At 40.2% G+C, this 22,496-nt stretch overlaps 2 protein-coding genes across 5 annotated transcripts in view; one reads left to right on the top strand and one right to left on the bottom strand.

Moving 5' to 3' along the window:
- The window catches only part of noxo1 (NADPH oxidase organizer 1), a 13,630-nt gene extending 13,271 nt beyond the window's left edge, over window positions 1–359 (top strand). For all 3 annotated transcript variants that reach the window (XM_062964518.1, XM_062964519.1, XM_062964520.1), the window contains one exon: window positions 18–359. In XM_062964518.1, the coding sequence (XP_062820588.1) occupies window positions 18–324 (307 nt within the window). In that variant the 3' untranslated portion in view covers window positions 325–359. The remainder of the gene's footprint in view (window positions 1–17) is intronic.
- A 1,714-nt stretch (window positions 360–2,073) lies between these two features.
- tbl3 (transducin beta like 3) overlaps window positions 2,074–22,496 on the bottom strand; it is a 41,667-nt gene continuing 21,244 nt past the window's right edge. For both annotated transcript variants that reach the window (XM_062964516.1, XM_062964517.1), the window contains 9 exons: window positions 22,130–22,271; window positions 19,686–19,916; window positions 18,748–18,818; window positions 16,008–16,164; window positions 12,696–12,754; window positions 10,652–10,755; window positions 9,288–9,359; window positions 3,405–3,563; window positions 2,074–2,340 (listed from right to left, as the gene is read on the bottom strand). In XM_062964516.1, the coding sequence (XP_062820586.1) occupies window positions 2,228–2,340; window positions 3,405–3,563; window positions 9,288–9,359; window positions 10,652–10,755; window positions 12,696–12,754; window positions 16,008–16,164; window positions 18,748–18,818; window positions 19,686–19,916; window positions 22,130–22,271 (1,108 nt within the window). In that variant the 3' untranslated portion in view covers window positions 2,074–2,227. The remainder of the gene's footprint in view (window positions 2,341–3,404; window positions 3,564–9,287; window positions 9,360–10,651; window positions 10,756–12,695; window positions 12,755–16,007; window positions 16,165–18,747; window positions 18,819–19,685; window positions 19,917–22,129; window positions 22,272–22,496) is intronic.

Below are 22,496 nucleotides of genomic sequence, written 5' to 3'. Positions count from 1 at the left end.
CTCCTTTGGCTTTCCAGGTACAACGGAGAGCGTGGATACGTCCCGTCGGCCTTCCTCCAGCCGTATAGAAACCCACACTGCAAATTCCTGGCAATGGGAGAAAGCCAACGGGGAGAAGCCAAGGCCCTGATAGGAAACCCCCAGTGTTTCTCTGGGATGGAAAGCAGCCGCTCCGGCCTTGGCAAGGAAGCTCCAGACTCCATGGATACTCCGCGTGGCTCCCCTTTAATGCCCCCACGCCCCTCCATCCGCGAAATGCTCCAGAGGTGTTCGACAGTCACCAAAAGAGCCTTGCAAGTGCCTCTGCCTTCTGCTTGCAACTGAATGGCCTTCTAGAGCAAAAGGGAAAGCAAACCGGGCATCTGGGCTGGATAATTTCTGTGTATTTTCATATACGTATTTTGTAGATATGTTTTGATATGTTTATTTTATATAATGTTTATGTGCTTTAAGCTATGTTGTAATGCTGAAATTCTCATATATATAACAAGAGTCTCAGCTTTTGCTAAATTGGCCAACGCAGAAGGATGTTGGTAACTGAATCAATAGTGTCATAGAGGGAAGAGAATGATCCTCAATGGATCTTGTTATGAATTAATTGAAGCCAATGCTCAGGATCAAGGATAATGTATGGTACCAGTGCATGTTTTCAAGGTCAAGGGGGTTGGACTAGATGGCATTTGGGGGTCCCTTCTGACTCTAGGAGTCTTTGATTCTATAGTCCTGTTTCTCCATAAAATTTGCTAATGTCTATGAGGCTGGATGGCCATCTGGCAGGAAGGATTGTATTGTGTCTTCCTTTAGGGAAGAAGCGGGTTGGACTGGATGGTCTTTGAGGGTCTCTCCCAAGTCTATTATTATTATTATTATTAAATGGGTCTGGATGGCCATCTGTCAGGAAGGATTGTATTGTGTCTTCCTTTATGGAAGAAGCGTTTTGGACTGGATAGTCTTTGAGGGTCTCTCCCAAGTCGTCTACTTACTACTACTACTACTATTATTATTATTAAATGGGTCTGGATGGCCATCTGTCGGGAAGGATTGTGTGTTCCTTTATTGGAAGAAGCGGGTTGGACTGGATGGTCTTTGAGGGTCTCTCCCAAGTCTGTCATTATTATTATTATTATTATTAAATGGGTCTGGATGGCCATCTGTCAGGAAGGATTGTATTGTGTCTTCCTTTATGGAAGAAGCGGTTTGGAATGGATAGTCTTTGAGGGTCTCTCCCAAGTCGTCTACTTACTACTACTACTACTATTATTATTATTAAATGGGTCTGGATGGCCATCTGTCGGGAAGGATTGTGTGTTCCTTTATTGGAAGAAGCGGGTTGGACTGGATGGTCTTTGAGGGTCTCTCCCAAGTCTATTATTATTATTATTATTATTAAATGGGTCTGGATGGCCATCTGTCAGGAAGGATTGTATTGTGTCTTCCTTTATGGAAGAAGCGGGTTGGACTGGATGGTCTTTGAGGGTCTCTCCCAAGTCTAGGATTCTACTACTACTCTTACTACTATTATTATTATTACAGTAGAGTCTCACTTATCCAACATAAACGGGCCGGCAGAATGTTGGATAAGCGAATATGTTGGATAATAAGGAAGGATTAAGGAAAAGCTTATTAAACATCAAATTAGATTATGATTTTACAAATTAAGCACCAAAACATCATGTTATACAACAAATTTGACAGAAAAAGTAGTTCAATGTTATGTTGTAATTACTGTATTTATGAATTTAGCACCTAAATATCATGATATATTGAAAACATTGACTACAAAAATGCGTTGGATAATCCAGAAAGTTGGATAAGTGAGTCTTGGATAAGTGAGATCTACTGCATTATTATTAGTAGTAAATGGGGCTGGATGGCTATTTGTCAGGAGGGCTTTGATTGTGTCTTCTTGCCTGGCAGAAGGGGTTTAGACTGGATAGCCTTTGGAGGCCCCATCCAACTTTCCAGCTCAAAGTGGGGCTTCACTCATCCTGTGAACTCAAATTAAATAATGCTAATTCAACCAGGAGGGGGAAAAGGGATGCGAGAACATGCATAGAAAAAACAGAACCGGGATCAAGACTTTCCCCCTTTATATGTATATATAAAAAATAAAATAAAAACCTTATTGTACAAATATTATCAAATACAATACTGGCAAGAACACAAAAACGGTCTGCAACAAGTCCCGAGTCCTTCAGCCACATTGCAATTGCATCCTTTTGGGGGGTCAGGCCTCCATCTGATCTTCTTCCGAAGCATCTGGAAGCTTCATGTTTTGCCACAAGAAGTCGACAAACGTGGAGGCCTGCAGGAGCCGGTTCAGCCTCTGGAAGTGGCGCTCTGCGGAGAAAGAAACCCTTGAATGAGGCTGAGAACGCAACATCGTTTTTTTGAAGCAGAGACTGGGTGGCTATCTGTCGGGGGGGGGGGGGGGGGGGGCTTTGATGGTGCTTTTCCTGCCTGGCCAAAGGGGTTGGACTGTGTAAAGAAGTGTGTTTTTATTTTGATTTATAGATGTCATGTTTAATTTCGTTTTAAAAGTCATGTTTGGCTATGTTTAAAAGGGTAAGTATTAGTTACCAGTGCGTGGGGAATGGTAACCAGCTCAGCCTTCTGAGGCAGGTTGCCATAGTAACGAGGGCGGAGCCAACCGCCGTTTGGAGGGAATGTTTTAAAAACAGTTTGGTCTGTGATTTTAGTCACAGGGAAGACACTGGTTCCAGGTTAGGGAAACCAGGGGAACTCAGATCTCTAGTTGTGTTAAATTAAGCAAGTTAGGTGACTTGTTTAGGTTTATTTGTAGAGTCTGAGTAGTAAGGGGAAGCAATCCCAGTTGGATCCAAAGTGATCAGTTAATAGCTTTGCAACCATTATCTAAGTGCCTATAACGAAGTTATTGTAACCACTAAGCTCTGTGCCTGAAATAAACTTATTTTTGTTCTTCCAACATCCAAGCCTCTGTCACATGTATTCTAAACTAAGTAACGCTACCATGTAAAGTGAATAAAGAAAGAAAAAAGAAAAATTCCCCTCTGCCTGAGATCTCCACCATTGGTGGCAGCGGATATAGTTATATATATAATAAAATAATTAATCAAAAGATTCCTCCCTGCCACATCACCACAATTTGGTGGCAGCGGTGGGATAAAAAGATTCCTCCCTGCCACATCTCCACAGACTGGATGACCTTTGCGGGTCTCCAAATCTAGGATTCTATCCACTTGAGGTTTTTAAGCATAGCAGAATGGGATTATGGCAGAATCTGTCAGGAGAGCTTTGATTGTACCTTCTTGCAAGGAAGAAGGGGGTTGGACTGGATGGCCCTTGGGGGTCTCTTCCAACGATATTGTTCTTTGATTCAATGTGTGCCTGTGTTAATAGAAATCCAAGAAAGGGTCGCTTGCCTGTGTAGGGCAGCAGGGACTCCACCGCGCCCTTGACCCCTTCGTACTGCAGGAGCGACTCGGGCGCCTCGTTCTTGAGGAGGGTCTCCAGCACCGTCTGAGCTGCGACACAGTTCCGGGAATTGGTGTTCCACTCGGCAGAGAACTTCAGCACAGCCTCTGGAAGGGGAAACAGAAGGAGTAGTGGATGGTGATGGGGTAATTTCCAAAAAAGGAGCATTCAATAACTGTAGCAATTTAGCAGATCAGAAGCTTCCAGCACCAGCAGTTGAGACAATCAGCAGAGTCAAGCTTTAAAAGACTTTATTGAAAGAACTACATAATTTGGAAAGAAGGTTAACATAAAGCCTAGCTACCTAACTAACTCGCAGCAGACATCTTGCCTCTCTCCATGCTAACAGGAGAAGAGCCAAACAGAACTCATGTGCTTGACATGTGCTCAAAAAAAGAGAAATAGCAGTCTAACAAGCAAAGTGATAGGAGAGAACAGAGAGAGTAATGGGGTGAAAGCTTTTCCCTGGCAACCTAACTCAACTGCCCATCTCAGTCCTTGATGAGGACTTCAAGCTTATGCAGGATGTGGTTGAGTTCCAACAGGAAGAAGGCACACCAGCACAGGCTCCTATTGCAATTGGCCGGGACTCATTGCAAATCTGAGACCAGAAATAACATGTAGCACAGGGGACCCCAAACTAAGGCCCGGGGGCCGGATGCGGCCCATCGAGGCTATTTATCCGGCCCCCACAGCACAAGGGCAGAAGGGGGTTGGGCTAAATGACCCAAGGGGTCTCTTTTCTCTTACAACCATTATTATTATTATTATCATTGAGGCTGGGTGGCCATCTGTCAGGGATGCTTTGCTTGTGCTTTTGGTGCGCAGAGGCAGAAGGGGGTTGGACTAAGGGTCTCTTCCAACCTGCTTTTTTATTATAAGTATGACACAGCAAACAAGATAGACATGCTGGATTTCGTTTCACAAAATCACAAGTCGAACACTTCCCAAGTGTCTAGGACTGTGTGATGTATTTTCGGATGATGCATGCAGATCCCAGCAGGGTGGCCTTCTGCAGTTGGCAGATCGTAATTTTGTCAATGTCTATTGTTTCCAAATGCCAGCTGAGATCTTTTGGCACGGCACATTTATTATTATTATTATTATTATTATTATTATTATTGTTGTTGTTGTTGTTGTTATTGTTATTATTATTAACATTGAGTCTGGGTGGCCATCTGTCAGGGATGCTTTGCTTGTGCTTTCAGTGCACAAAGGCAGAAGGGGATTGGACTCAATGGCCCAAAGGGTCTCTTCCAACCCTCTTTATTATTATTATTATTATTATTATTATTATTATTATTATTGTTGTTGTTGTTGTTGTTGTTGTTATTATTACTATTATTAATTACTAGCTGTGCCCGGCCACGCGTTGCTGTGGCGAAGTCTGGTGGTATGGGAAATAAAGTATTGAGGAATTGGTGGTAGTTAAGGTCAAGGGTAAAGGTTTTCCCATGACATTAAGTCCAGTCATGTCTGACTCAGAGTGTTGGTGCTCATCTCCATTTCTAAGCCGAAGAGCCGGCGTTGTCCGTAGACTCCTCCAAGGTCATGTGGGATGACTGCATGGAGCGGCGTTACCTTCCCACCGGAGCAGTACCTATTGATGCACTCACATTTGCATGTTTTCGAACTTCTGGGTTGGCAGAAGCTGGGGCTAACAGTGGGGGCTCTCTCCGCTCCCCCAATTCAAACCTGTGGCCTTTCAGTCCAGAAGTTCAGCAGCTCAGCGCTTTAACACGCTGCGCCATCAGGGGATATTATTTCCTAAAGGTTGTGAATATACAATATTTCTGATTGGGTTTTTTTGTTTGTTGGAGGCAATTATGAATGCTGCAATTAGGAAAAATGATTAGGATGTAATGGCCTTGCAGCTTTAAAGCATGGCTGTTTCCTCCCTGAGTGAATTTTTTGTTGGGAGGTGTTAGCTGGCCCTGATTGTTTCCTGTCTGGAATTCCCTTGTTTTCAGAGTGGTGTTGTTTGCGATATTTTATGTGCTTCTACTGTGTGTGGCCCTGAGAAAACAGGATTTGCCAGACTTTGATGATGGGAATACTTTGTTGGGAGGTGTTAGCTGGCCCCGATTGTTTCCTGTGTGGAATTCCCTTGTTTTCAGAGTGGTGTTGTTTGCGATATTTTATGTGCTTCTACTGTCTGTGGCCCTGAGAAAACAGGATTTGCCAGACTTTGATGATGGGAATACTTTGTTGGGAGGTGTTAGCTGGCCCTGATTGTTTCCTGTGTGGAATTCCCCTGTTTATTTACTGTCCTGGTTTTAGAGATTATATTGTTCTGCATTATTCTATCCCAGTAATTATTTCATATTAAAGAAGAATCTCACTTATCTAACATTCGCCTATACAATGTTCTGGATTATCCAACGCAGTCTGCCTTTTCATAATCAATGTTTTTGTAGTCAGTGTTTTAAATTCATTGTGATATTTTAGTGGTAAATTTGTAAATACAGTACAGTAGAGTCTCACTTATCCAACATAAACGGGCCGGCAGAACGTTGGATAAGCGAATATGTTGGATAATGAGGAATTAAGGAAAAGCCTATTAAACATCAAATTAAGTTATGATTTTACAAATTAAGCACCAAAACATCATGTTAGACAACAAATTTGTCAGAAAAAGTAGTTCAGTACACAGTAATGCTATATAGTAATTAACTGTATTTATGAATTTAGCACCAAAATATCACGATATATTGAAAACATTGACTACAAAAATGCGTTGGATAATCCAGAACGTTGGATAAGCGAGTGTTGGATAAGTGAGACTCTACTGTAAATACTACATAGCATTACTGCGCATGGAACTACTTTTTCTGTCAAATTTGTTGTATAATATGATGTTTTGGTGCTTAATTTGTATAACAATTACCTAATTTGATGTTTAATTGGCTTTTCCTGAATCCCTTCTTATTATCCAACATATTCACTTATCCTGCCGGCCTGTTTACGTTGGATAAGTGAGACTCTAATCTTATATTATCTGCTCAGAACTGGATTATATGAGGCTCCTTCTTCACAGCTGTATAAAATGCACACTGAAGTGGATTATATGGTAGTGTGGAGTCAAGATAATCCAGTGCAAAGCAGATAATATAAGATTATAAATGGTTTATATAGCTGTGTTGAAGGGCCTTGAGTCTACACTGCCATATAATCCAGTGCAAATTAGATAATCTGTGGAAGAAGTCTAAGTGAGGCCTAAATCTGCCTGTCCCCTAACTGAAACCTGGCTGTCCCTTGGTTGCTAGGCAACCAAGTGGGCAGAGATTAGCTCTCTAAACTGGCAGCAATTGGATAAAAACTATTATTGCTCTCCCTCTAATTAGGACTTTATTTTTCTTTCCTTTTTGTTGTATCAACCTTGAGGCGTGGATGATGGGTTGTGTTGTCAAATTTTGAGGTTGGGGGGCCTGTACTTTTGTTGTTTTGTGAATTGCCGTGATGCCATCACTCTTTTATATATATAGACTAGCTGTGCCCGGCCACGCGTTGCTGTGGCGAAGAATGGTGGTCTGGGAAATAAAGTATTGAGGAATTGGTGGTAGTTAAGGTCAAGGGTAAAGGTTTTCCCCAGACATTAAGTCCAGTCGTGTCTGACTCTGGAGGTTGGTGCTCATCTCCATTTCTAAGTCGAAGAGCTGGCGTTGTCTGTAGACTCCTTCAAAGTCATGTGGGATGACTGCATGGAGCGGCGTTACCTTCCCGCCGGAGCAGTACCTATTGATGCACTCACATTTGCATGTTTTTGAACTTCTGGGTTGGCAGAAGCTGGGGCTAACAGTGGGGGCTCTCTCCGTTCCCCCAATTCAAACCTGTGGCCTTTCGGTCCAGAAGTTCAGCAGCTCAGTGCTTTAACACGCTGCGCCATCAGGGGATATTATTTCCTAAAGGTTGTGAATATATATTTCTGATTGGTTTTTTTTGTTTGTTGGAGGCAAGTATGAATGCTGCAATTAGGAAAAATGATTAGGATGTAATGGCCTTGCAGCTTTAAAGCCTGGCTGTTTCCTCCCTGAGTGAATTTTTTGTTGGGAGGTGTTAGCTGGCCCTGATTGTTTCCTGTCTGGAATTCCCTTGTTTTCAGAGTGGTGTTGTTTGCGATATTTTATGTGCTTCTACTGTCTGTGGCCCTGAGAAAACAGAGGATTTTCCAGACTTTGATGATTTGGGAGGTGTTAGCTGGCCCTGATTGTTTCCTGTCTGGAATTCCCTTGTTTTCAGAGTGGTGTTGTTTGCGATATTTTATGTGCTTCTACTGTCTGTGGCCCTGAGAAAACAGGATTTGCCAGACTTTGATGATGGGAATACTTTGTTGGGAGGTGTTAGCTGGCCCTGATTGTTTCCTGTGTGGAATTCCCCTGTTTATTTACTGTCCTGGTTTTAGAGATTATATTGTTCTGCATTATTCTATCCCAGTAATTATTTCATATTAAAGAAGAATCTCACTTATCCAACATTTGCTTATACAATGTTCTGGATTATCCAACGCAGTCTGCTTTTTCATAATCAATGTTTTTGTAGTCAGTGTTTTAAATTCATTGTGATATTTTAGTGGTAAATTTGTAAATACAGTACAGTAGAGTCTCACTTATCCAACATAAACAGACCGGCAGAACGTTGGATAAGCGAATATGTTGGATAATGAGGAATTAAGGATAACCCTATTAAACATCAAATTAAGTTATGATTTTACAAATTAAGCACCAAAACATCATGTTAAACAACAAATTTGTCAGAAAAAGTAGTTCAGTACACAGTAATGCTATATAGTAATTACTGTATTTATGAATTATCATGATATATTGAAAGCATTGACTACAAAAATGCGTTGGATAATCCAGAATGTTGGATAAGCGAGTGTTGGATAAGTGAGACTCTACTATAAATACTACATAGCATTACTGCGCATGGAACTACTTTTTCTGTCAAATTTGTTGTATAATATGATGTTTTGGTGCTTAATTTGTATAACGATTACCTAATTTGATGTTTAATTGGCTTTTCCTGAATCCCTTCTTATTATCCAACATATTCACTTATCCTGCCGGCCTGTTTACGTTGGATAAGTGAGACTGTACTGTATATTGATAATCTTATATTCTCTGCTCAGAACTGGATTATATGAGGCTCCTTCTTCACAGCTGTATAAAATGCACACTGAAGTGGATTATATGGTAGTGTGGAGTCAAGATAATCCAGTGCAAAGCAGATAATATAAGATTATAAATGGGTTATATAGCTGTGTTGAAGGGCCTTGAGTCTACACGGCCATATAATCCAGTGCAAATTAGATAATCTGTGGAAGAAACCTAAGTGAGGCCTAAATCTGCCTGTCCCCTAACTGAAACCTGGCTGTCCCTTGGTTGCTAGGCAACCAAGTGGGCAGAGATTAGCCCTCTAAACTGGCAGCAATTGGATAAAAACAATTATTGATCTCCCTCTAATTAGGACTTTATTTTTCTTTTCTTTTTGTTGTATCAACCTTGAGGCGTGGATGATGGGTTGTGTTGTCAAATTTTGAGGTTGGGGGGCCTGTACTTTTGTTGTTTTGTGAATTGCCGTGATGCCATCACTCTTTTATATATATAGATTATTGCTCAGTGGCCAACTATAGTCCGGCCCGCCAACAGTCCGAAGGATCGTGAACTGGCCCCCTGTTTAAAAAGTTTGGGGACCCCTGATGTAGCACATCATGCGAATCTGGGCTATCAAGCACATTTGCATTGGAAGCAGCATCTTAAAAGAGTGGCTAGTTGTGTCCACTTTGGTGCGCACGCCATTCAGGGAATCCTCTTAGCATGAGAGCAACCCACCTTTCTGGTCCTTCCGCAGTTTGGTGATATTTTCCACCAGGCTCTGCCGTCCGTTGGGCTCCTTGAGAATGGCTAATGGAGACAGAAAAGCAAAACAAGCCAGTCAAAAGTATGTTAATAGGGACAGGATTCTATGGAGCCACCTCTGGCGCGACGCCATGAGGAAGGCGGAAGCCAAAAGCACAGTAAAGAAGAAGACATCCTCTCAAGATGGGATGGACATCTGTCAGGAGGGCTTAGATTGTGCTTTTCCTGCCTGGAAGGAGACTGGATTGCACTTGGGGTCTCTTCCAACTCTGGAATGATATTAATATAAACATAATACTACTATTACTAATAATAATAATAATAATAATAATAATTCCATTCTGCCTTGTAGGAAGGCACAATCAAAGCCCACCGAATGGGTCTCCTTCAGGAGAAATAAAGAAGAATATAATAACGATGATGATGAAGATAATTATTATTATATGCAAGATGGTTGGACCTTCTTCTTATTATTATTATTGTTATTCCTGCATGGACTGGATGGCCCTTGTGGTGTCTTCCAACTCTAAGATTCTATTATTATTGTTATTATTATTATTATTATTATTATTACTGCATGGACTGGGCAGTCTCCTCTTGAGATACTACTACTACTAGTAATTTTGTTGTTGTTTCTTCTGCATGGTTGGATGGCCTTTGTCTTCCAACTCTGGGATCTTATTATTATTATTATTATTATTATTACAGTAGATTCTCACTTATCCAAGCCTCACTTATCCAAGCCTCTGGATAATCCAAGCCATTTTGGTAGTCAATGTTTTCAATATATCGTGATATTTTGGTGCTAAATTTGTAAATACAGTAATTACAACATAACATTACTGCGTATTGAACTACTTTTTCTGTTAAATTTGTTGCATAACATGATGTTTTGGTGCTTAATTTGTAAAATCATAACCTAATTTGATGTTTAATAGGCTTTTCCTTAATCCTTCCTTATTATCCAAGATATTCGCTTATCCAAGCTTCTGCTGGCCCGTTTAGCTTGGATAAGTGAGACTCTACTGTATTATTATTATTATTATTCCTTCATGGACTGGAAGGCCCATGGGGTTTCCTCTAACTCTGGGATTCCATTATTGTTATTCATTCCTTCTGCATGGACTGAATGGCCCCTGGGTTCTTTTCCAACTGTGTTTCCCTTGTTATTATTGTTGTTATTCCTGCATAGACTGCATTGCCCTTGGGGTCTCTTCCAACTCTGGATTCTATGAAGTCCAAAACACCTGGAGGGCTGAAATTGACTCATGCCTGGCTCCAGGGAGATACGCAGGAATAGGAAAGATCAGTGTCCTCAGATGACCTCTCTTTCTTACCCTTGATGACATTGAGGACCGTATGGGGCCGCCCCATAGAGAGGGCCAGAGCCAGGGCCTGTGGGTGCCTTTTCTCATGCAGCAGGTTGGACAGTTCTTGCTCCCTGGAAGGACAAGGAGGGAAAAAAATGGTCAGTTCACACAGCCTTCAGAACGATCTATTGACATCAACTTTCCCCTGAGATCATAAGAAACGTTGTTCAGAAGTAGAACTAACTGCTTTGGAGTCCAGTAGAGGCTCCTTCTTTGGAGGCTTTTAAACTGAGGCTAGATGGCCATCTGTTGGGTGTGATTTGGTTGTGTATTTCCTGCATGAAAGCAGAAAGGAGTTGGGCTGGATGGCCCTTGGAGTCCCTTCCAATTCTAGTATTCCATGATTCTATGATCTAGAACAGGGGTCCCCAAACTAAGGCCCGGGAGCCAGATGCGGCCCATCGAAGCCATTTATCCGGCCCCCATGGCACAAGGGCAGAAGGGGGTTGGGCTAAATAACCCAAGGGGTCTCTTCTTCTCTTACAACCCTTATTATTATTATTATTATTATTATTATTATTATTATTATTATTATTATTATTATTATTATTATTTTATTATGACACAGTAAACAAGATAGATATGCTGGATTTCATATCACAAAATCACAAGTCGAACACTTCCCAAGTGTCTAGGACTGTGTGATGTATTTTCGGATGATGCGCGCAGATCCCAGCAGGGTGGCCTTTTGCAGTTGGCAGATTGTGATTTTGTCAATGTCTATTGTTTCCAAATGCCGACTGAGATCTTTTGGCACGGCACCCAATGTGCCCATCACCACCGGGACCACCTGCACTGGTTTCTGCCAGAGTCTTTGAAGTTCAGTCTTGAGGTCCTGATAGCGGCTGAGTTTTTCCTGTTGTTTTTTGTCTATTATTATTATTATTATTATTATTATTATTATTATTATTATTATTATTATTAACATTGAGGCTGGGTGGCCATCTATCAGGGATGCTTTGCTTGTGCTTTTGGTGCACAGAGGCAGAAGGGGGTTGGACTAAATGGCCCAAAGGGTCTCTTCCAACCCTCTTTCTTCTTCTTCTTCTTCTTCTTCTTCTTCTTCTTCTTCTTCTTCTTCTTCTTCTTCTTCTTCTTCTTCTTCTTCTTCTTTTTAACATTGAGGCTGGGTGGCCATCTATCAGGGATGCTTTGCTTGTGCTTTTGGTGCACAGAGGCAGAAGGGGATTGGACTCAATGGCCCAAAGGGTCTCTTCCAACCCTCTTTCTTCTTCTTCTTCTTCTTCTTCTTCTTCTTCTTCTTCTTCTTCTTCTTCTTCTTCTTCTTCTTCTTCTTCTTCTTCTTTTTAACATTGAGGCTGGGTGGCCATCTATCAGGGATGCTTTGCTTGTGCTTTTGGTGCACAGAGGCAGAAGGGGGTTGGACTAAATGGCCCAAAGGGTCTCTTCCAACCCTCTTTCTTCTTCTTCTTCTTCTTCTTCTTCTTCTTCTTCTTCTTCTTCTTCTTCTTCTTCTTCTTCTTCTTCTTCTTCTTTTTAACATTGAGGCTGGGTGGCCATCTATCAGGGATGCTTTGCTTGTGCTTTTGGTGCACAGAGGCAGAAGGGGATTGGACTCAATGGCCCAAAGGGTCTCTTCCAACCCTCTTTTTTATTGTTATTGTTATTATTATTATTAATTATTGCTCAGTGACCAACTATAGTCCGGCACTCCAACGGTCCGAAGGATCATGAACTGGCCCCCCGTTTAAAAAGTTTGGGGACCCCTGATCTAGAATTTTTAAGCAGAGACTTGATGGCTGTCTGTCGGGATGGTTTTGACTGTGTCTTCCTGCCTGGCTGAAAAGGATTAGACTGGATGTCCTTTGGGGGCCTCTCCTTCTATGGAGATTCTTGAACCAAGGGTGGATGGTCATCTATCGGGAGGGCTTTGATTGGGGAGGGGACCATTTTTCATGTGACACAATTTGGAAAGCTCTTGATGAGGGGGAAATCACATTTGCACGAAGGGGATGCATGCATCTCATGCACTGCCAAAGGAAAAACTCACTTCAGGATCTCTTCCTCCCGCTTCGTTTGCTCCTCTTCGAGCTCCGCTTGAGTGACGTCCTTTCAAAGACAAAGGGACAGAATAAAAACAAACAGAAACAGGCCGAATGGGGCGGATGACTGACACTTTGGGGAAAATCTTCATGCATTAATTAACTCAGCTGCTGAACCATTATTCACCCCCACAGACAAATGTCAACATTTGTCAACTTCTTTCCAAAATCAAAATAAGAAGATTAATAATAATAACAACAACAAGTATTTATATCTTCCTCCTTATTCGCCAAAGGAGACACAAACTAGCTAAAGATAAAAGTCATACAAGACGTACATTAAAACCCAAAAAGCATACACACGTTAAAATACAATTAAAAACAGGACAACAACAACGACCCAATCCCCAAATATATTCTGAAATTTTGGTATCAAAGAAGAAGCACCGGAGCCCAATCAAATTTCTTGAGTTGTCAAATCTAAATGAAGCAGACTGAATCTGTGAAAGCTCATATTATAATTAAATCCAAATATCCCTACAATATTTTAACTTACACAAAAAGGAGCCTTAAATCACACACAAATATATATATATATATATATATATATATATATATATATATAATACACACACATATATATACACACACACAAAAGGTGCCTTAAAACATACACACACATGTAGATACAAATCTATATATATAAAAGGGTAATGAAATTTCGGCCTAGGACAAAACAACAAAACTACACATTCCAGAAACACTAAACTTGGCAGCACAACCCCTCATCCATGCCTCTGCGTTCATACAACAAAAAGGAAACAAAAATAAAGTCCTAATTAGAGGGAGAGGAATAATTGTTTTTTATCCAATTGCTGCCAGTTAGAAGGCTAAGCTCCGCCCACTTGGTCTCCTAGCAACCCACTCAGCCCAGGGGAAGGCAGAGTTAGGCCTCACTTAGGCCTCTTCCACACTGCCTATAAAATACAGATTATTAGATTTTAACTGGATTACAGTATATGGCAGTGTAGACTCAAGGCCCTTCTACACAACCATATAACCCATTTATAATCTTATATTATCTGCTTTGAACTGAATTATCTGGACTCCACACTGCCATATAATCCACTTCATTGTGCATTTTATACAGCTATGTAGAAGGGGCCTCATATAATCCAGTTCTAAGCAGATAATATAAGATTATAAATATAATATGTAATAATTACTGTGATATAATAATACAGAACAATATAATCTCTAAAATCAGGACAGTAAATAAAGAGGAACACTCTGAAAACATAAGCCACAGCAACGTGTGGCCGGGCAAAGCTAGTTATATATATATAGATATACCCACACACACACACATATATCATTGTCTTTGCTTCACTTTGCAATAGAGGCCAATTATTCCTACCATATTTTAGCTTACACAAAAGGTGCCCGAAAACATAAATATATAGCGCTGGCTATGTTACAGTCTGCAAAGAAGGCCAATTCTTCCAATATTTTAACTTACTCAAAAGGTGCCTTAAAACATAAATATAAATATATAGCACTAGCTATGCTGCACTCTGTTATAGAGGCCAAAAGGTCCTACAATATTTTAACTTACCCAAATAGGTGTCTTAAAACATAAATATATAGCATTAGATATGCTGCAGTCTGCTATAGAGATCAAATATTCTTCCAATATTTTAACTTACTCAAAAGGTGCCTTAAAACTTAAATATAAATATATATAAAAGGGTAATGAAATTTTGGCCTAGGACAAAACAACAAAACTACACATCCCAGAAACACTAAACTTGCCAGCACAACCCCTCATCCACGCCTCTACGTTCATACAACAAAAAGAAAAGAAAAATAAAGTCCTAAGTAGAGGGAGAGGAATAATTGCTTTTATCCAATTGCTGCCAGTTAGAAGGCTAAGCTCCACCCACTTGGTCTCCTAGCAACCTACTCAGCCCAGGGGACAGGCACAGTTAGGCCTCACTTAGGCCTCTTCCACACAGCTATATAACCCATTTATAATGGACTTAATGTCAGGGGAAAACCTTTACCCTTTACCTTAACTACCACTAATTCCTCAATACTTTATTTCCCATATCACCATACTTTGCCACAGCAACGCGTGGCCGGGCACAGCTAGTGTGTATATATATATATATATATATATACACACACACATACCATTGGCTATGCTTCATTTTGCAATAGTGGCCAATTATTCCTACCATATTTTAGCAAAAGGTGCCCGAAAACATAAATATATAGCGCTGGCTATGCTACAGTCTGCAAAGAAGGCCAATTCTTCCAATATTTTAACTTACTCAAAAGGTGCCTTAAAACATAAATATAAATATATAGCACTAGCTATGCTGCACTCTGCTATAGAGGCCAAAAGGTCCTACATACAATATTTTAACTTACCCAAATAGGTGCCTTAAAACATAAATATGTAGCATTAGATATGCTGCAGTCTGCTATAGAGATCAAATATTCTTCCAATATTTTAACTTACTCAAAAGGTGCCTTAAAACTTAAATATAAATATATAGCACTGGCTATGATGCAGTCTGCTATAGAGGCCAAAATATTCCTACAATATTTTCAGCTACCATAATAATAATAATAATAATAATAATAATAATAATAATAATAATAATAATAATTTGTTCATGTCAGGAGCAACTTGAGAAACTGCAACAACAACAACAACAACAACAACAACAACAATCCAAAAGATCTCAGCCGGCATTTGGAAACAATAGACATTGACAAAATTACGATCTGCCAACTGCAAAAGGCCACCCTGCTGGGATCTGCGCGCATCATCCGAAAATACATCACACAGTCCTAGACACTTGGGAAGTGTTCGACTTGTGATTTTGTGATGCAAAATCCAGCATATCTTTCTTGTTTGCTGTGTCATACAATAAAATAACAACAACAACAACAACAACAACAATAATAATAATAATAATTTTTTCATGTCAGGAGCAACTTGAGAAACTGCAATAATAATAATAATAATAATAATAATAATAATAATAGAGGATAAACGGATGGATCTGGTTCCCTAAAGAAACGGACAAGGAGCCCCGACTGGCCTCGTTCAGAAATGGCACCCATTTATTATAATTTCTTGACCGGAAGGAAGGAAAGAAGGAAGGCAGGGAGGGTGGGAGGCTGTTCTATCTTGACCTGACGATGAGGACGATGAGGAGGATGAGGAAGAGGAGGAAGAAGAGGAGCAAGCAGCAGCACATCCAGCCCACAAGGGCCGCCTGGGGGCTGGAGATGGGATGACCCTGTACCTTCCAGAGCACGACATTTGAGTCGGTGGAGCCGGTGGCCACCTGGGCGTCCTTCTTGTCTGCGTCGAGGCCCCACACCTTGTCCTTGTGGCCCTCCATCGTCTTCACACACTCGCTGTTCTTGACCGTCCACAGCTTCATCAGGCCGTCTGAGTCGCTGGGGAGGAAAGAGGCAGCAGAGGGTCGGAACGGAGAGACGGTCAACATGGCTGGACTTGGGGATTTCACATATCCAAACACAAACACTTGCCAGAGGCAGAGGCTGGATAGCCATCTGTCAGGAGAGCTTGGGTGGTGTTTCTTTCTTTTTTTTCCCATTTTTTTATTTAAATTATTGAAAAATTTTGAATTTTATATATTCAGTACTTAAAATTTATACATTCTTTAACAAATTTGCAATACAGAGTTATGTATATCATAGCTCCTATAGTTTTTTCACTCTCTAACTATATTACATACCTTTTGTTACCCTTCACCTAGTGCTATCCCTTCACCCCAGACCAGCCAATTACAATATTTATTTCCAAAATTCCATTGTTTCTTTTACAGGTTTTCCCCCCTTTCCTTCTACATATACAAACTCTATAAATTTCCCCCATATCTTCCCAAAATCATCCTTTTTTAATAACCCTCTTTTAATTTTAATATTACATGTCAATTTATCATTTATTGCAATATCCCAAATCTCCTTATACCATTCTTCCAATTGGCACTCCTCACTTCCTTTCCATTTTTTGGCTATTAACAATCTTGCTGCTGTTACCAAGTTGGCGATTAGTTCCTTTAACTCTTTTGATATTTGAATATTATCCATAAATGACAACAGTGCTATTTCAGGCGTTCCTATTATTTCTGTTTTGGTGATTCCCTTTATTTCTTGAAAAACGTTCTCCCAAAATTTTTGAACATATTTACAGGACCACCACATATGTATATATGTACCGATTTCCTGACAGCCCCTCCAGCACTGCTTAGAGTATTTCTTATCAATTTGATTTAATCTAATTGGTGTGAGGTACCATCTCCAAACCACTTTATAATAATTCTCTTTTATTCTTATAGACATGTTTTTTAATATACGCATATTCCACATTTCTTTCCAGATTTGAGAGTGTATTTCCTTATGGGTGGTGTTTCTACATGGCAGAATGGTCTTCACCTCGATGACTTCTTCCAGCTCTAGGATTCTAGTATATATCTACTATATCTATTAACTATCATATCTATGGTCATCTATCTGCAGCTGGATGGCCATCTGTTGGAAGGGCTTTGATAGTGTCTTCCTGCCTGGCAGAAGCGGGCTGGACTGGATGGCCTTTGGGGTATCTCCCAATTGTAGTCTATGATATATCTTTCGTATCACTTTCTTTCAATCTTATCGACCTACCTACCTATTTCAATCATAACTATCAAAGCTATGGTCATCTATGGGTAGATGGCCATCTGTCGGGAGGGCCTTGATAATGTATCCCACCTGGCAGAAGGGAGTTGGACTGGATGGCCTTTGGGAGCTGAGTTTTTCAGCCTTTTTTTTGAACTGAAAAAGCCCCCCTCGGCTTATAAGGTCAAACTGGGCACCGGGCAGCAAAGCCTGGAGGCCATTGCTGGCAATATATGATATATTTCTCTCTCCTCTTACCCTTCCTTATCAGTTTTCTTTTCCAAAGCTTCTTTCGCTCTTAGCCAAGAGAATGTTTTGAAAAGGGAAAGGAGAGAGAAGCCCTTGCAAATCAGGAAGAATATATATATCCTCCCCGATATACACACACACACACACACACACATATATACAACCACACCCACACCCACATACACACCCACACACACACACAAACATAGTAGAGTGTCACTTATCCAATATAAACGGGCCGGCAGAACGTTGGATAAGTGAATATGTTGGATAATAAGGAGGGATTAAGGAAAAGCCTATTAAACATCAAATTAGGTTATGATTTTACAAATTAAGCACCAAAACGTCATGTTATACAACAGATTTGACAGAAGTAGTTCAATACGCAGTAATGCTATGTAGTAATGACTGTATTTACGAATTTAGCACCAAAATATCACGATATATTTAAAACATTGACTACAAAAATGCCTTGGATAAACCAGAACATTGGATAAGTGAGTGTTGGATAAGTGTGACTCTACTGTATATCTATTTCTTCCTGATACTCGAGTCAATATATTTTCCTAGTTTTTTGTGGTAAAATTAGGTACCTTGGCTTATATTCAGGTCTGCTTATACTCGAGTATATACAGTAGAGTCTCGCTTATCCAACACTCGCTTATCCAACATTCTGGATTATCCAACGCATTTTTGTAGTCAATGTTTTAAATTCATTGTGATATTTTGGTGCTAAATTTGTAAATACAGTAATTACTACATAGCATTACTGCGTATTGAACTACTTTTTCTGTCAAATTTGTTGTATAACATGATTTTTTGGTGCTTAACTTGTAAAATCATAACCTAATTTGATGTTTAATAGGCTTTTCCTTAATGCCTCCTTATTATGCGACATATTCGCTTATCCAACATTCTGCCGGCCCGTTTATGTTGGATAAGTGAGACTCTACTGTACAATATATCTACCTATCTTTCCAATGCGAAGATATAACACTCTGCCTGTTTTTAGGAAGAACTAACCAGCTTTTCTGCTTTGGAAGCTTTTGCCAGAAAGTGAACAATCTGCCTGAGCAAACAAATGGCATGTTTTCAAGGGAGAGTTAATACCTGCTCAGCACCTGTCCGCCTTGGCTGATGAAGATGACCTTCAAGACAGAGGCGTCATGGCCTTCAAATGTCTGGAAAGAAGAAGGAGGAGGAGGAGAAAGCATCACAAAGGGTCATTTCCCCCCATTTGCCCCATTGAGGAACAATAATTATCAAAAGATTAAAACGGACTTCCCACCTCAAAGACACACAGTGAAAAATACTGTAACACATGGGTCCTCAAACTTTTTAAGCAGAGGGCCGGTCCACAATCCTTCAGACTGTTGAGGGGCCGAATTATCATTTGAAAAAAAAAAACCGAACAAATTCCTATGCACACTGCACATATCTTATTTGTAGTGCAAAACAACAACAATAACAATGAAAGACCAATACAATATTTAAAAATGAAAATAATTTTAACCAACATAAACATATCAGGATTTCAATAGGAAGTGTGGGCCTGCTTCTGGCCAATGAGATAGTCAGGTTAATTAGGATTGTTGTTGTTGTGTGACTTCAAGTTATGTCAGACTTTGGGCAAGCCTAAGTCCAAAATTATTTATTTATTCATTTACTACATTTATTTACTACATTTATATCCCACCCTTCTCACCCCGAAGGGAACTCAGAGCAGCTGTATGTACATACAATATATTATATTATTAGCATAGCACAATATTAGTATTATATATTACTATATTGAACTATACCACTATACTGTAATATTATATGTAATATATAACATATAATTAATATTATTATATGGTATTATTATTAGTATTGTATAAAATGATAATATTATCAATATCATATGTATATACAATATATTATATTATAAATGAGGGCGGGGGCCAGGTAAATGACCTTGGAGGGCCGCATCCGGCCCCCGGGCCTTAGTTTGGGGACCCCTGCTGTAACAGGAGCAGAGGACATGAAGATGAATCCAAGGGCTTTACCTTTAGACAGCCAAACTCCTGGAGATCCCAAAGTTTTATGGTGCCGTCGGCGGAAGAAGTGGCCAAGACCTGGTCCACCGGGGAGAACTGGACGCACCAGATGCCGCGCTTGTGGCCGGAAAAGACTCCCAAAAGGATGCAGTCTTGGCAGGTCCACAGCTTCGCCGTTCTGTCCTGGGATCCGGTGGCAATGAGCTTGTCGTTGGGAGAGACGGCCACACTGTTGATGTCCTGCAAGGAGAGGAAAGAGCCATCAAGCAACCAGAGACACACTCTGAAGCTGGTGTCCACTTCTGGTTTCACAAAACAGGCCTCTAGGGCCTCACTGACCCACAGGAGACTCAAAATATGGTGGATAAACACACACACACACACACATCCATATACAGTAGTCTCTCACTTATCCAACACTCGCTTATCCAACGTTCTGGATTATCTAACGCATTTTTGTAGTCAGTGTTTTCAATATATCGTGAAATTTTGGTGTTAAATTTATACATACAGTAATTACTTCATAGCATTACTGTGTACTGAACTACTTTTTCTGTCAAATTTGTTGTATAACAGGATATTTTGGTGCTTAATTTGTAAAATCATAACCTAATTTGATGTTTAATAGGCTTTTCCTTAATGCCTCCTTATTATGCAACATATTCACTTATCCAACATTCTGCCGGCCCGTTTATGTTGGATAAGTGAGACTCTACTGTACATACAGGCAGTGTTCAAGTTATAATTCAAACAGTTTTTGTAGGTTGTTCTTGAGTTTGTATGTATGTCAGAACAGTAATGTTTTTTAAGTGTAACTCCAGCCAATATGTGTGTGTGTGTATACACACAACACACACACACACACACACACATTATCTAACTAACTATCTATCTTTGGATAGCACAGGGAAGAGTTAATACCCCTTTAGTGTTTTTCTTTGGCTATTATTATTATTATTTTATTATGACACAGCAAACAAGATAGATATTCTGGATTTCGTATCACAAAATCACAAATCGAACACTTCCCAAGTGTCTAGGACTGTGTGATGTATTTTCAGATGATGCCTGCAGATCCCATTAGGGTGGCCTTTTGCAGTTGGCAGATCGTAATTTTGTCAATGTCTATTGTTTCCAATTGCCGGCTGAGATTTTTTGGCACGGCACCCAATGTGCCGATCACCACCGGGACCACCTGCACTGGTTTCTGCCAGAGTCTTTGCAGTTCAATCTTGAGGTCCTGATAGCGGCTGAGTTTTTCCTGTTGTTTTGCGTCAATGCGACTGTCACCTGGGATGGCAACATCAATGATCCAAACCATTTTTCTTTTCCACAACTGTGATGTCTGGTGTGTTGTGTTCCAGAACTTTGTCAGTCTGGATTGGCACTATTATTATTATTGTTATTTCCTGTTAAATTATATGATCCTTAGTTTGAAATTACAGTAGAGTCTCGCTCATCCAACATAAATGGGCCGGCAGAATGTTTGATAAGCGAAAACGTTGGATAATAAGGAGAAGCCTATTAAATATCAAATTACGTTATGATTTTACAAATTAAGCACCAAAACATCATGTTTTACAACAAATTGACAGAAAATTAGTTCACTATACGGTAATGAATTTATTTACGTATTTAGCACCAAAAAATCGCAATGTATTGACAACACTGACTACAAAAACACTGACTACTAAAAGGCAGACTGCGTTGGATAATACAGAATGTTGGGTAACCGAAAGTTGGATAAGCAAGACTCTACTGTAGTTGTTCTACTCCAGACACCTCATTTTTGTGGCTGCCACAAACTACAGTAAAGTCTCACTTATCCAACACTCGCTTATCCAACGTTCTGGATTATCCAACGCATTTTTGTAGTCAATGTTTCAATCTATCGTGATATTTTGGTGCTAAATTCATAAATACAGTAATTACTACATTGCATTACTGCATATTGAACTACTTTTTCTGCCAAATTTGTTGTCTAACATGATGTTTTGGTGCTTCATTTGTAAAATCATAACCTAATATGATGTTTAATAGGCTTTTCCTTAATGCCTCCTTATTATCCAACATATTCACTTACCCAACATGCTGCCGGCCCGTTTATGTTGGATAAGTGAGACTCTACTGTATGTTGAATTGGTTGAGGCTCAATGAGATACTCACTGAAAAACTAGAGTAGGATGGCCTGCAAAAACTGAAATTTTTGCATCTTAATGAACTTTTTCCATGTTTTTGTGATAGAACCAATTCGGAAATGACATTTATAACCCAGTAAATACACAGCATTATTTATTATTATTTTACCCTGATTTTTCTCTCTACAAATGAGACTCAAAGCAGCTTGCAAAATAATCTATCTATCTTTATATCTATTTATCCACTCAGAGCTCTATTGAGTTGGTCAGAGGCTTTCCCTTCCCAATACGGTTGCTTTCCAAATGCCAGTTTACCTTGTCATGTGCCTTCACTGTCACCTGGGCCTGAAGGGTCACGAGGTCTGCGTCATCCTCCTTGGGAGGAAGGGAGTCGGGGAGAGGCCACACTTTGATGGTATGGTCCTGGCTGGCGGTGACCACAAAGTTCTCTTTCATTCTGGAAAAAGAAGAATGGGAGCAAGATGGAAAAAAGAGAAGCCAGGAACAATGGAGCCACCTGGACAGACCATTAAACCCCCTTTGAACACAATATTATCACTATTAACATGGAACTTTGCTGCAGAGTATAGACCAGGCATGGGCCAACTTGGGCCCTCCAGGTGTTTTGGACTTCAACTCCCACAATTCCTAACAGCCGGTACCGGCTGTTAGGAATTGTGGG

This window comes from Anolis carolinensis, unplaced genomic scaffold (assembly GCF_035594765.1).
Source record: "Anolis carolinensis isolate JA03-04 unplaced genomic scaffold, rAnoCar3.1.pri scaffold_13, whole genome shotgun sequence".
Taxonomy (NCBI): domain Eukaryota; kingdom Metazoa; phylum Chordata; class Lepidosauria; order Squamata; family Dactyloidae; genus Anolis; species Anolis carolinensis.
This window is presented reverse-complemented; position numbering and strand designations above follow the sequence as displayed.